Raw genomic sequence first — 15,841 nt, forward strand, 5'->3', positions numbered from 1 at the left:
ATTGAATAGACAGAGGTACAATTTATTTGTGTTTGCAATCAAGGACTCAATGACAGCAGGAAAATGCACATTGGATACTTTATTTTTACACATTAACAAAACTCCTGGTCCCCCTAAACTATTACAGTGTTATCTTTGATATAATCGTGTATTTTTGTTTCCACTGTGTAATTATAAAACATAAAACATTGAAACAGAAAACAAAAACCCATAAAAAGTATGATGCTGATGGTTCCTTTCCACTCCTTACTTCTTGCACCTCACAATTTTGTTTTTCTTCTTCCCCTTCTTTTTTTCATGTTTGCTTTCTCTTTAATTTCTCTTTTTACATAGCTGTTTACTCCTTTAGTAACCTATTGGTGGCACCCAAAGGCATTTCTTAGGCTACTTGGCGGAAATAAAGAGAAATAAAGAGATTGTAGAATCGTTTACTGATTAAGTGATTTATTTCAACTGGAGTACTGTCACTTTCATCTGATCCTACTCCAACTAAACACAACCTAAGTTTCCTAACATATGCTAGCAAAATATTACTTTACATTTAGTGCATTCAATTTTAAATCTTAAGTCCAAATTGCCAAACATTTTTAATGAAAATGTTTCCAGAAATTGATGATATTTAGATGACCAAGATGGTATTCATCAGTGGTTTTGATTTAAAATTCAAAGAAACAGAACATGTCAACTTTGAGTTTCTGTGGAAGTTTTCTCTTGCCTGGCCTTCTGTTCTTCTGTTGTAATCCCAGACACAACTGCTAAGTTACTTACGCTGCCAGCATGTCCAGGTCTGTCTAGTTTGTCCTGACTGGCTTTAGCTTTCCTAGGATGGCCGTGTAAACTTTTTGACCTTAAAGATGGGAATTCCAGAGTTTGGTCTGGTTTCACAGACAGTAAATTTTCCTTTTCAGTTCTGTCAGTGACAGCTAGAGATAAACGAGAGATCTGATGGACTCTTTCAGACACACAGTTTTCATCTTCAGTGTCTGCGAATTGCTCTTTATGCTCGGCTTGCATTACAGCTTCTGACACAATGTAAGGGATGTCGGTACTGCGAGAACGTGTGATCTTTTGAACTTGATATTTCCATTCTGTCGTCCACTGTTGAACTGTAGAGGGGCGTGCTGGGTCCATGATTGAACTGTACTCTGTGCTCCAGTTGTTAACCCCACTGACCAGCTTTCGTCCCCGGGAATATACAAAGCTTCTGGACTTCATTGTTTTATAAGCACTGAACGTTTCATCAGGATGATAGCGTGTCAACTTTGCTTCTTCCACGGGATAGGAAATTGTGCCTTCTATCTGTGTTGTTTCCACTGTGAGCTGCGGGTTTTGAAAATCCGATTTGTTCTGTCCATGCGTAACATCTGTTTGATTTACACTTGGGGGAACAGATTCTTCCCGTTTAGAGTCGGCCTGCCTTCCATCATCTTCGGCTGAAGTCCCAGTATCTGGACCTAATGTCAGCTCTGAAGAGTTCTTGACACTGTCTAATGCAAGTTGACTGCAGTCTGGTGTTGCTGGTGGGCTTGTGCTGGATAAAAGGTGAAGGCTGCCCTGACGCTCTGGTACCAGATGCATTTTTGACTCCTTCTCTTCCTTCATTCGGAAGGAACAGGCTCTTTTCCTGAATCCTGTCCCTGGTGGCATGGAGAGAGAAGCATCCTCATAGAGCAACTCCTCTCCGTTAAAATGGTATCTATACATGCTGCAGCCATCAGAGCTGTTGATACTGCTTTGTCTTAGAAGATAAGCTGCATCACATTCAGAAGAAGCTCGGGACCGTGTCTGTATCAGGTCAGACTTGTCAATTCCCGCCAGATTTTCAAGAGCATTCACCATTCTGTTAGACAATTCCTCCAGCTGGGAAAGTCGAATGTCAACCGTCTGCAGGGAAGTTTTCATAAAATTTTCTCTTTCGTTGATTTCTTCCAATCTCATTGACATGTTTTCAACTCTGGTGAACACGGAGGGATAGATTTATTAAGCTGAGATTAACTAAATATTAAAAACAAAAGTATAATGTTATTATTGTTATGTGATTTTCAGGTCTTTTGAGAATCATGGAGCTCATTGGGCATGTTTTCAAACTTTATACTACTTCATACTTCAAACTACTAAAAATGACTGTGAGGAGTATCAGAAAGTAATAGAATTACAGTTAACGCATACAGTGCGTACTATTTACCATTCGTGGCTCCAAGTGCCTTATGTATTCATTAATAAGTACTTACTGAGGTACTATTCTAGGCTGGTTTAATCCTCACAACAGCCTTATGAGGTAAGCACTATTATCATCATCCCCATTTTAATGAGGAAATCAAGTCATCGTGTAAATAATTTGCCCAAAGTCACATGGCTGGTAAGCAGTGGGGCTGTACAATTTGAATGCACACTATCTATTCTAGCATTTGCTCCAGCTTTTGTCTCTTAGCTGGTACATTGCATTGCCTATGAGAATAAAGGAAGATACTAGCACTTAGGTTTTTGAGGCTTGATTATAGCTGTCAGCAATTAATGGTTATGATGATAAAACTAATTAAAATCCTTATTTGAAGTTCAGGGGATTCAAATGACAAATTGTTAGTAATTAAGTACAGATTATCAGACGGTTTACTTAAGGGACAAAAGGTCATTTAATTATCTGAAGAATACCACTAACTTTAAATTGCTCATTATATTTAATAATTAGTATTCCCTTAATGGGTGTTTAAAAAAAGACCATGGTAGATTATAAATATCTGCTGTTAGATTTTTAACTGCTAGAAGATCAGGCAACAACTTATGAAACCATAATGTTGTCTGAACTAAAACCTGCTGGTATAGACTATGTTTTATATTTCAAGAATACGTACAATATGAATTTTTTCAACTGGTTTGTGAAATTTAACTCTAAGAGGCAGTGAGGTACGCCCAGGACCTAGCACTGCCTTCTAAAAGGTGAATTGAGGGCACCTGGGGTAGCTCAGTTGGTTGAGAGTCTGACTCTTGATTCTGGCTCAGGTCATGATCTCAGGGTCATAAGCTCGAGCCCCTCCTCAGGCTCACACTCAGCAGGGAGTCTGCTTGGGATTCTCTCCCTCATTCCTCACTCACATGCGCGTGTGCTCTCTCTCTCAAAAAAAAAAAAACAAAAAACTTAAAAAAAAATAAAAGTTGAATTTGCCCCCCAGGACATGGTGGGGTTGGGCAGTGGGGATCACGGCTCCCAGCTGGAAGCCTCTGGGCCCTCTGAGCCAGTGGTATGGGGGGCCATTCCGGCAAGTTCATCCCTGGGTGAAGACCAATACTTCGGTCTGATTCTGTCATGCTTTGTTTTCTCCCACCTTCCGATCTTTTCTAAGAAACATACTGGCAGTCTCCAGGGTCACCCAGTTTGCATTGAGTCTGTTTCTAGCAGGTCTTTGCTACCTTCTTACATATCCTTATAAATCCTTTCACTTGTTCTCCTTGCTTTCCTCTTACCTACTTCCTGAGGACCCACTGCTTTTTTCTACACTAAGTTTCTGCTCTCTGACCACGTCTCCTGAACTTTCCTCACCCCCCTGCTACCTCTGTGGTTACCCTTCCCTGCATTCTCCCAGCGCTGCTTTTGCCAAGCTGCGCTTCTGTTGGTCACATTGACAGCCACGCTCTGATGTGTGGGAGGGTCCTTGGCTTCTATTCTTAACTTTTTTTGTGGGGAAAAGACTATTTATATGTCCCCTAGGAAACCACATCATTTTAGCAGGAAGGGTCTGGCTTCCTGGAAATTTGCCACCAGGAGGACCAAGTTCACTGTGTATGAGAAGTCCTGACTTCCGTACCATAGATACTACATGTTCTAAGGGTTCTTTCTCCTCTTGCATTTTGGGGACCAACAGAACGTTAGCTATTAATTTACATTACTTCAAGTAAGACTTGATTTTCTCCGTTAAATGTCATGCCTCCTTGCTTACTTCAAATCTGTTACCCTCGATGATTCTTTTTGTGTTAAAATCCACACTATCCTCTGTTAAGTCAGACTTGAGATCCTTTAATAAATACTACATTAAGAGATAATGCAAACTCTGAAAAATAAATACACTCTTAAAATATAGATAAATATCTCTCCTCTCAAATCTTTTCTAATTCTGTGCCTATGTTTTTCCTGTATTACCTAATTCAGATAACAGCATGGCCGGCCACTCATACATAAAAAGGAAATTTGCTATTTGTGATAACCTGGATGGACCTAGAGGGTGTTACACTCAATGAAATAAGCCAGACAGAGAAAAACAAATACCCTATGATTTCACTCATATGTGGAATCTAAAAAACAAAACCTGTGAACGAACAAACAGTAAAACAGAAACAGACCCCTAAATAAGACAACAAACTGGTGTTACCAGAGGGGAGAGGGAGGGAGGATGGGCAAAATGGGTGAAGGGGAGGGAGTGGGAGGTGCGGGCCTCTGGTTATAGAATAGGTCAAGGAGATGAAAGGTACAGCATCAGGAATATAGTCAGTGGTATTATACTAGTGTTGTGAAATGACAGATGGTAGCTACATTTGTAATGAGCATAGCATAAGGTACAGACTTGACAAAAAACCATTGTACACCTGACACTAATGTAATACTCTATGTCAACCACACTTCAGTAAAAAAAATAAAATAAAAAGGAAATCTCAAAGTCATCTGATCCTTAAGTCTCCCTTACTGCACTCTGTCTCCCCACTTCTCTAACCCCCCAGCCCCTGCATTGAATAAACTACCAAGCCCCGTGGTAGGACTCCTCTGTGGCTGTCTCTAAATCTCCTCCCATTCCTACTGCCACTTCCTTAATTGAAACTATGGAAGAAACGATGTTTCACGATGTGGCTTAGATTAAGAAAAATGATCAGATGCTTATTTCAAGCCTGTAAACAGCTGCAGCGTTGGAGACAACAAAGTTTAAATGTTATGCCAAATCAAGGGACACTGTATTGAGTTTTTATAGTATGTGTGAAAGGAGAAAGAAATACATGAGTTTAAGTTCACTTATATCTGAAATGATGAACAAAAAGGATGGATAATAAACCATCTCCTATGCTAGCCATATTTTGTGACTTCCCTCAATTTCTTAAGACATTTCACAAATCTTGACATCCCTACAAGGAGTGATTTTCATTTCAGATGCGGAAAGACAGGCTAGCTAGGAAACACTTTGACAAGAGTCCCAGATCTGTTGACATACTGAGTGGCAGGAAAACACACAAGAGAAGTCTGTCATTTCTGATAGAGCTCACAGCAAAACATGAACTCTCTTACTTTCTAAGTCTTAATCCTGCTTTCCTTTCAGCATGGAGTGAAGTATTTTTCAGCATAGCACAGAATACAAAGGTATTCTAAGGCTAAGTGATTTGCTCTTCAAGACATATTTCTCACATGCCATATTTCTAATTTCATATGTTTCTTTTTTAATTTTTCTTTTAGAAATTTTCATACAGTAAATTGTTTTATTTCTTTCGGTTTTCAGTTGTATGAATTACCCATTGTGTAACTTTAAGATGTCAAGTGTATTGATACATTTATATATGGCAACATGATTACCACTGTAATGTCAGCTAACACCTTCATAATGTCACATAATTATCCTTTATTTTTTGTGGTGGGGATAATTAAGATCTAGTCTTTTAGCAATGCTTAAGTTAATAATACAGTATTTGTTACTATAACCACTATGAGGTACATTAGATCTCCAGGACTTACTTATCTACTGGTTGCAACATATCCTCAATTCCCATGGTAACACCTGGGTAGCTACCATTCTACTCTCTGTTTTTATGACTTTAGCCTTTTCTGATCCCACATATACATGAGATCATACAGCATTTCTCTTTCTCTGGGCGACTTATTTCACATAAGCATAATGTCCTCAAGATCCATCCGTGTTGTCACAAATGGCAGGGTTTCCTTCTTTCTCGTGGCTAAATAATATTCCATTGTATATATAAACCATGTCTTCTTTATCCATTCATCTGTTGTGGACACTTGGGTTGTTTCTATATCTTGGCTATTACAAATAATGCTGCAATAAACATAGGAGTACATATATCTCTTGGATGTCCTGTTTTCATTTCCTTTGGATATATACCCAGGAGTAGAATTACTGGATCATCTGGTAGTTCTATTTTTAAATTTTTGAGGAACCTCCATATAGTTTTTCATAGTGGCTGAACCAGTAAGCTTTCATTTCATACCTACAGAATACAGTAAGTGTATGTTTAACTTTATAAGAAACTGCCAAACCATTTTTCAGAGTGGCTGCACCATTTTATAGTCCCACCAGCAGTGTAGGAGAGTTCCACAAGCTCAGTGTCTTTGTTGGCACTTGGTATTATCAGTATGTTTTTATTTTAACTATTGTAATATGTGTGTAGAGTTATCTCATCATGGTTTTAATTTGTATTTCACTAATAGATAATAATGTTGAGCATCTTTTTATGTGCTTATTTGCCAAATTTAAGTCTTCTCTGGTGTGTCTATTTTCATCTTTTGCCCATTTTTAAAATTGGGTCATTTTCTCCCATATTATTGAGCTTTGAATTTTAGAAGAGTTATAGAATTTTAAGTTCTAGAAGTTTAAGACTTGTAGTATGTTGTTCAATAGCAGTGGTAGAGTGGACATCCTTGCCTTGCTCTCAATTTTAGGGGAGAAACCGTTCAGTCTTTTACCATGTTAGCTGTGGCTTTTTTATAAATGCCATTTATCAGATTGAGGAAGTTCCTCTCTGTTCCTGGGTTGCTGAGAATTTTCTGTTTTTTTCATTTTTAATTTAATTTTATTCTTTCTTTTAAAAAAAAGTCAGGAATGGATGTTGAATTTTGTGGAAATATTTTTTTTCTTCACCAGTTGATATTATCATATGTTTTCTTTAAACTGTTAATGTAATGGATTACATGGATTTTCAAATGTTGAACATCCTTTCATTCTTAAGACAAACTCTACCTGGTTGTGGCTAGACTCAACTTGCTAATATTTGTTGTGAAGTTTTATATCTATGATCATAAGATCTATAGTTTTCTTTTTTAGTTCTGTCTTTGGTTTTTGTGTCAGGGTCATGCTGGCCTCAGAAATAATTTGGAAAATGACAATATCATTTACTACATAGATCTTATAGTGGTTGTTCTAGGGACTACAAGGTGGATAGTAACATTTCACAGTCTATTTAGCATCAATATTTTACCACTTCTGTTGGATGTAAAAACATTACCACCATACGGGTCCATTTTCTGTCCACCCCTTTATGCTTTGGTTGTCTTAGATATTACATAGACACGTATTGAAAACCCCAACATTCCTTCATTCCTGATGTTCCAAGTTTACTTCTGGTATAGGTTCTTCTGTCTGAAGAATCTCTTGTAGTAATCTTTTAGAGCCCAACTGCTAACAATGAATTCTCTAAGAAGGTCTTTATTTCATATTCATTCCTGAAGAATTTTTGTTGGATATAGAATTTTGGGGTTCACAGTTCTTTTTTCAGCCTTAAAACCATGATGCTGCTTTTTCCTGGCCTTCTTGGTTTCTCATGAGAAATCTGCCCTTATTTCAATAGCTGTTCCCCTATAAATAATATGCCATTTTTCTCCGGCTGCTGTAATTTTTTTTTGTCTTTTGTTTTCAGAAGATTCTAACATGTACCTGGGTGTGGATTTCTTTGAGTTATTCCTGTTTGCTGTTTGCTAAATTTCTTTAATGTGTAGATTTATGTCTTTCACCCAATTTGGGAATTTTTCAGTTATTATTTCTTAAAATATTATTTTCTGCATCACATTTTTTCTCTTCTCCTACTGAGACTCTGATGGCACAGTGTTACACCTTTTGTTATTGTCCCATAGTTCCATGAGGTTCCTTTTTTCCCCCAGTTTACTTACTCTCTTTAGCTCAAATTAGGTAACTTCTACATATATATCTATATATACCTATATATAGATACAGATATATAGATATAGATATATAGATAAATCTCTCTCTCTCTATATATATATATATCTTCAAGTTTACAGATTCCTTCCTCTGTCATCTCTATTATGCTATTGAACCTAGCCAGTGAAATTTTAATTTCACTTATTGTATTTTCAGTTCTAAACTTTACATTGGTTTTTCTTTATATCTTCTATTTTTTCTAAGACTTTCAATTTTTCCATTAGTTTTAACATTCTTTGCAATTTTGTTCAAGCAGTTTTATAACAGTTGCTTTAAAATCTGTCAAATAGGGATACCCGAGTAGCTCAGTTGTTAAGCGTCTGCCTTCGGCTCAGGCTCAGGTCATGATCCTACTGTCCTGGGATCGAGCCCCACATCGAGTCCCACATCAGGCTCCCTGCTCAGTGGGAGGTCTGCTTCTCCCTCTCTCACTCCCTCTGCTTGTGTTCCCTCTCTTACTGTGTCTCTCTCTGTCAAATAAATAAATAAAATCTTAAAAAAAAATAAAGTCTGTCAAATAATTCAAACATCTTCACTACCTTGGCCTGACATTTATTAATTTTTTTTTCACCAGCTAAACTGAGATTTTTCTGAATTCTTCATATTCCAAATTATTTTACATTATATCATGGACATTTTGAATATTATGTCATGTGACAGTCTTGTATAAATCCCATGAAAAATGTTGATATTTTTCTTTTAGCAATTGACTGACCTAGTTAGGTTCAAGCTGCAAGTTCCACCATGATTTTTGTGGCCTGTGGTCCAATTTCAGTTCAATTTTCAAAGACTTGGCAGTGCTTTTGGAATCTGTCCTGTGTATGTATAGCCCAGTGATCAGTTTGGGACCTTGGTAGTGGTCTATTCATTAGTTCAGTACTCAATGCCTTTGAGATCTTTCTTCTTTTTTAATACAGGTGTTCACTGTTATAATTTATTTTCAGTACCGCTTTTGCTGCATTGTATAAGTTTTGGTTATGTTGTGTTTTCATTTTTAGTCATGAAGTATTTTCTTTCTCTTAAAAAAATGTTAAATTGTGGTAAAATACATATAATATAAAATTTACCATCTTAACTATTTTTAAATGTACATTTTAGTGGCATTCAGTACATTCACACTGTTGTGAAGCCTCAAAGTACTTTCTAATTTCACTTGTGATTTCTTCTTTGACTGATTGGTTATTTAGGACTGTGTTGTTTAATTTTCACATATTCGTGAATTTTCCAAATTTCCTTTTGTTATTAATTTATCATCTTATTTCAGTGTGGTCAGAGAACACACTTTGATTAATTTCAGTCTTTTAAAGATTTGTTTAGATTTGTTATATGGTCTAACATATGGTCTATCCTGGATAATGTTCCATATGGTCTTGAGAAGAATGTATATTCTGCTGTTGTTGAGTAGTGTTCTGTTAGGTTGAATTGGCATATAGTATTATTCAAGTCTTTTATGTTTTTATTATCTTCTTTCTAGTTGTCCTATTATTAATGTAAATGAGATATTAGAGTCTCCAACTATTATTGTAGAACTGTCTGTTTCTGCCTTTAATTCTGTCAGTTTCTGCTTCATATATTATGAGGCTCTGCTATTAGGTGCATATATGTTTATAATTATTCTATCTCCTAGATAGATTGACCATTTTATCATGATTTAATGTCCTTTTTTGTTTCTAATAACAATTTTTGTCTTAAAATCTATTTTGTCTGATATTAGTATACCCACCACAGCTATACTAATATTTTTAAAGACTTATTTATTTATTTGAGAGAGAGAGAGAGACAGAGAGAGCGAGAGGGAGGAAGGGCAAAGGGACAGGGAGAAGGAATCTCAAACAGACTCCCCACTAAGAGTGGAGGCTGATGTGGAAGAATTTACACCTATCATTTTACTATTTGTTTTCCACATGTCTTATGTCTTTTTTTGCTTAATTCCTCCATTACTACCTCCTTCTGTGTTAAATAGACATTTTCTAGTGTACCTTTTTAATTCCCTTTCCATTTCTTTTATTATATATTTTTGAGTTATTTTCTTGGTGGTTGCCCTAGAGACCGCAATGAACATCTTATGAGACTGACGTGCTGCCTACTGCGCTAAGGAGGCACCTTACAATGAACATCTTAATTTATGACAGTCTAATTCAGATTAATGTCAATTTAATTTCAATAGTATACAAAAATTTGCCTTTTTAAAGTTTATTCCTTCTTCCTCTACTTTATGCTGTTATCACAGATTACACCTTTATATGTTTTGTGCCCATCAATATAGACTTGTAATTATTGCTTTTCTGCAGTTATCTTTTAAATTATATAGAGAATAAAAAGAAGTTACAAACAAAAAATACATTTATAATGTCTTTTATACTTACGTATGTAGTTACCTTTACTAGTGCTCTTTATTTCTTCATGTAGATTTTAGTTACTGTCTGGTGACCTTTCATTTCTGCCCAAAGGACTTCTTAGTATCTCTCCTAGGGCAGGTCTAGTAGCAACAAATTCTTTCAGTTTTTGCTATCTGGGAAAATCTTAATCTCTCCTTCATTTTTTGAAACACTGTTTTGCTAGATATAGTATTCTTGGTTGATAGTATTTTTCCCTCAGCACTTTAAATATTTCATCCTACTCCTTACTGACTCCCTACTTTCCAATGAGAGGTCAGCCTTTTATTTTATTGAGGATGTTTTGTATGTGATGAGTTCCTTCTTTCTTGCTGCTTTCAAGATTTTTTTCCTTTGGCTTATGACAGTTTGAATATGATTTGAATAAGTGTGGATGTCTTTGAGTTTATTTTACTTGGAGTTCATTAAATTTCTTATATGTGTAGATTCATATTTTTCATCAAATTTGGGGAAATTTTGGCCTTTATTTCTTCAGATATTTTCTGCCACTTTCTCTTTTGTCTCCTTCTGGCACTCCCATTATGTGTATGCTGTTATGCTTATGGTGTTCCACAGGTCTCTGAGACTCTGTTCATTCTTTTATATTTCTCTTCCTTAGACTGGATAATCTCAACTTATCTTCAAGTTCACTGATTCTTTCTTCCACCTGCTCAAATCTGATTTTGAGACTCTATAGTAAAATTTTCATCTCAGTTCTTGTACTTTACAATTCCAGAATTTCTGTTTGGTTGTCCTTCTCCTTCTCCTTCCCTTCCTCCCTGCCGCCTCCTTCTCTTCCTCCCCCTCCTCCTTCTACTTCTTCCTCTTTTTAAACATAATTTCTGTCTCTATTCATATTCTCTATATGGTGAGACATCATTCTCATACCTCCCTGTAGATCTTTAGAGATGGTTTTCTTTAGCTCTTTGAATGTGTTTAAAATAACCGATTTAAAGTCTTTGTCAGAAAGTCCGATATCTGGGATTTCTTTTTTTTTTAATTAATTTTTTTTTTTTTTAAGGTTTTATTTATTTGCGAGAGAGAGAATGAGAGACAGAGAGCATGAGAGGGAGGAGGGTCAGAGGGAGAAGAAGACTCCCTGCTGAGCAGGGAGCCTGATGTGGGACTCGATCCCAGGACTCCAGGATCATGACCTGAGCCGAAGGCAGTCGCTTAACCAACTGAGCCACCCAGGCGCCCCCGATATCTGGGATTTCTTAGGGCCAGTTTTTTTTTATTGCCTTTTCCCTAGGTGTGGACCTTACTGTCTTGTTTCTTTGCATGTCTTTTTATTTAAAACTGGGCATTTTGAGTAATATAGCATGGCAACTCTGGAAGTCAGATTCTCTCTCCTCCCCAGGGTTTGTTATTATTGCTTCATATTGTAGTAGTTTTTGCTTATTTAGTAATTTTTCTGAAATGATTCTATAAAGCTGTATTCTTTGTTGTGTGTGGTCACTGAAATCCTGTTCTTTTAGCTCAGTGGTCAGCTGATGATTGAACAGAGATTTCCTTCAATCCCTGGAATAAAAAAATTTCCCAGTCTTTGCTGAGGAGCTCTGTGCAAGCACATCTTCAACACTCATCCAGAGTTTGTATCTTTGTCTTAGCCTTCACTTCCTATTTGCACAGAGACTTTAGGTCAGCTAGAATTGGAAGCTTTCTGCCTTCTCAGGTATTTTATGAGCATGTGCACAGCCGTATGCATGCACATGGCCTTCTAGATTCCCAGGAATATGTCAGAGCTTTTCAAAGTCCTATGGATATCTCATTTCCCAGCCTTTTCTCTGAAGCTTTTTGGTTAGTCTCATTTGCCCCAATTCTGTTATTTATCACCTGGGAAGTAGGGACTAAAACATTTGCCTGTAAATGTTTTTGACGAATGCCCTCTCCCCATCCCCACGTCTGGCTAGCAGTTTTAGCACTGGGCTAGTTCCAAGTCAGGGGAAATTAAGACAAGTCTTGTGAGCCAATCTTTTAGGGGGTCACCAGATGGGTCAAGACAGAGAATTACAATTCTTTGTGGATGAGGTCCTTTCTGCTTCCACTGGTACCAGGAATTCAGAGTGTTATTTTCATGGCTGCCACTGAACTGAGGAGTGGGGGATGGGACTAGGTAAATTGAAACACCACAAAGCTCACTTAAGAAAAAAAGATTCAGGGGTGCCTGCGTGGCTCAGTCAGTTAAGCATCTGCCTTCAGCTCAGGTCATGATCCCAGAGTCCTGGGATCGAGCCTCACATCAGGCTCCCTGCTTAGCAGGGAGTCTGCTTCTCCCTCTCCCTCTGCCTGCCACTCCCCCTGCTTGTGCTCTTTCTCTCTCTCTCTCTCTCTCTGTCAAATAAATAAAATCTTAAAAAAAAAAAAAAGAAAAAAAGATTCAGCTATGTTTCTTGAATAAGCACTCCACAAATTGTTGCAAGCCATTGGTTCATTTCCATCTTTATAAAAAGGTTGATTCTGAAAGTTTTGCCAGTTTTATGGAGGGATGGAATCCAAGAGTTCCTTACTCTGTCATTTTTTTGTTCACTTTGTCACCCTCAATGCTTTAGGTACACTAATAAGGAGCAGAACCACACACACACACACACACACACGCATGCATGCACACATGCACACACATACACATACAAATACAGTTTGGGGGTGAGCTCTAAAGTTCATAAGCAACTTCATAGGGTTACTTTCCCCAGCTCATCCCTCTCTATAATCTGCTTGGTGTTTCCAGTACCCTGGAGCTCCCTCTTTCCAACCTCTAATCAGAAATCTGGGGCTTTAATTAATCCACTCTGCCCTGCACTTCCACATCTTCCAGGGCCAAGTGGCAGGAGGACAGAGACAGAGCAAAAAGCACTAATTGGCCCCACCCTCTTGATTCTTGATGCAATAGGTAGGGACTTCAATAGACCACTGGATCTCCTACAATTGACTCAGTTAGGGGAACAATAGGAAGGGAAAGAGGACACTCCTGGAATAAGCAGGATGAGGTCTCAGTATAATTTTCTTTAATATTAAGAGAGATATGACCTCATATTTTACCCCAGGGTGATAAAGCAAAAAGTATTAGCTGTTAGGAATAACCTCTTTCCCTCCAATGGCTTCTCGCTCCAATCCAAAATATTAACACAGGTACCCAATCATGTCATTCCTTGCTTAACGACAGCAGCAGCTTCTCAAAAACACTTAAGATTAAAAGCCAAATTTATTGCAATGTTGGGTACCAAGGAGTGTGTTAAAAAGAAAACTTGGGGTGCCTGGGTGGTTCAGTCAGTTAAGCATCTGCCTTCGGCTCAGGTCATGATCTCAGGGTTCTGGGATTGAGCCCTGCATCAGGCTCCCTGATCAGTGGGGAGCCTGCTTCTCCCTCTCCCTCTGCTCCTCCCCCCACCCCCACATGCTCGTGAGCTCTCTCTCTCTCTCTGTCTCAAATAAATAAATAAAATCTTAAAAGAAAGATTTCTGTTTCTTATATACATTCAAGACTTTTCAGAATCTGGCCCCCATCCTCCCTTTCTGTTTCATCTTGTTCTTCATCCTCAAATTTGCTTCACAAACATTCCATCATCACCAAAATGGAAAAATAAAATTCTCCTAGAACTTGAGAACCCCAAATGCCAGGGCATTTGATGACCTCAGTTTGAGAAAACTTGTTCTAGAACTTGCTACCTCTGATGTTTGTAGAACCAGATGAATGAAAACTGCCTTGGTGGTGCCAGGGATCCCAGCCATTGTATATAAAATTATGCTGTTACCCTGGCTTCTAGTATTACTTAATTAGATTACCATGACTGCATTGTTTATTATTTTTCAAAATAATATTCATTTTATAAAAGAGGTCAATATTTGCTTTTGACTACTTCAAATCATTTGGTCAAATCATTCATAACTTTTATTGTAGTACGACTAGTATTTGACTTAAAGGGACTATTTCTCTGAATGGTAAGTATTTTTGTTATACAAATGCACTTTCTTAGACTGAAATACTGATTTCTTACCAGATCTACTTCTATCTATTTTTGCCAATTTGAATTCATGGCTTCTCGTAATTATTTCTGTGTTTGGATTTACATATAGATCACATAAATAGCTTCACTAGTTTTAATTTTTTTCAATTTAAATTCAATTAGCCAATGTATAGTACATCATTAGTTTTTTATATGATGTTCAGTGATTCATTAGTTGCGTATAACATCCAGTGCTCATCACATCACGTGTGCTTCACTAGGTTTTTATTTCATACACTGTGGTAGCATTTACTTTACAGCAAAAATCTTCCATTTAGAATACTTTTGAAAAGGGCATGAAGGCCCTTTTTCTAACTACCAAACATCTGAGTTTCAACTGGCAGGCCAGAAGAACAATTTGTGAGGGCTAGACTTTTATGTCAGACGAAACTAGAACCAAGTGAAATCTATAAACTGGCTGGGCCTAAAGTAATCATTCTCCTGTCTTTGAATAGAATTTAAGGTGCACTTGATTTATGACAATATTTCCACTGCCTTTTACTACTTAATGTGTGCCTCCTACTAAAACCACTGGCAACCCAGAACCTAACTTGCTTTATCAGTTCTAGTTAATAATAGTTGTATTTGTCCCCCTCACATTTCTCTCTGTTTGATTCAGAGATTAGTAAAAGGCAAAAGATTTATGCGATCTGAAGATGATTCAGAGATTAGTAGAGATTGGTCTACAGTGTTTTCTGTTAAAAGGCCGCATCCCAATGCCCTAATCAGTCTCAAAATCTGGCACAATATAATTCTACTTGTTTTGTAAATTAAGAAAGTTAGAGATAATGGTATCAGATTAGCAATTGACATTGCATATCAGTACTCGTTTTGTTTTAGCTTGTTCTCAAGAAAAAAGAAAGGCTGTTTAGGATCAACATTTTGTCAAGTTCAGGATTCTGTTTGAGATGTGCCCCATTCATGTTAGGGATGAAGTGCTCCACCAGCTCCTCTTTATTGTGTATCTGTCACCAGTGACAATAAACAACATCAGCAAGAACAGCAATAACAACAGAAGTAGCATGATAGTGTTGTGAGAATTAAGTGAAATCGTGTAAATGAAAGCACTCTGTGAGCTGTAAATGCTATGCAAGTGTAAAATAACATGACCATGTGAAGTAGGTGTGATTGCAAATCTCCAGATGCTTTCATCTGTATCTTCCCTATATCTATTATTTAGGATATTTGGTTTCGGACATCATACTACTAAACCTGAAAGTAGCTTAATTGAAACACATTTTTTGGTTAAGGCATTGTAAATAAAGTTTTGCATTTCATTCAACTAACAGATACAACAATATATAATTTGTGGCACTTTTGTAGTAACTTCTAAGAGAATACCTATATACGGCATAACTTTATTGAGTTTCATAGGCTCTTATCTATTAAATACAAGGTCCAGATTCATGATCTCATGATAAGAGTCCCTGTGTGTGTTTTCTAAGGACAGAATTTAGATATTTGGAGCTGTGTAGTATGGTAGTTACCAAAACCTGTTTTAGGTGCAGTTATCTTTTCATGTGCAATCATTACCCTT

The 15,841-nt window shown here is 37.2% G+C and overlaps 1 protein-coding gene across 1 annotated transcript in view; it reads right to left on the reverse strand.

Moving 5' to 3' along the window:
* Window positions 1-102: 102 nt before the first annotated feature.
* The window catches only part of TRPM1 (transient receptor potential cation channel subfamily M member 1), a 149,075-nt gene continuing 133,336 nt past the window's right edge, over window positions 103-15,841 (reverse strand). Inside the window, exon 27 of the mRNA XM_078078897.1 lies at window positions 103-1,954. Within this exon, the coding sequence (XP_077935023.1) occupies window positions 682-1,954 (1,273 nt within the window). The 3' untranslated portion in view covers window positions 103-681. The remainder of the gene's footprint in view (window positions 1,955-15,841) is intronic.

This window comes from Halichoerus grypus, chromosome 8 (assembly GCF_964656455.1).
Source record: "Halichoerus grypus chromosome 8, mHalGry1.hap1.1, whole genome shotgun sequence".
NCBI lineage: Eukaryota > Metazoa > Chordata > Mammalia > Carnivora > Phocidae > Halichoerus > Halichoerus grypus.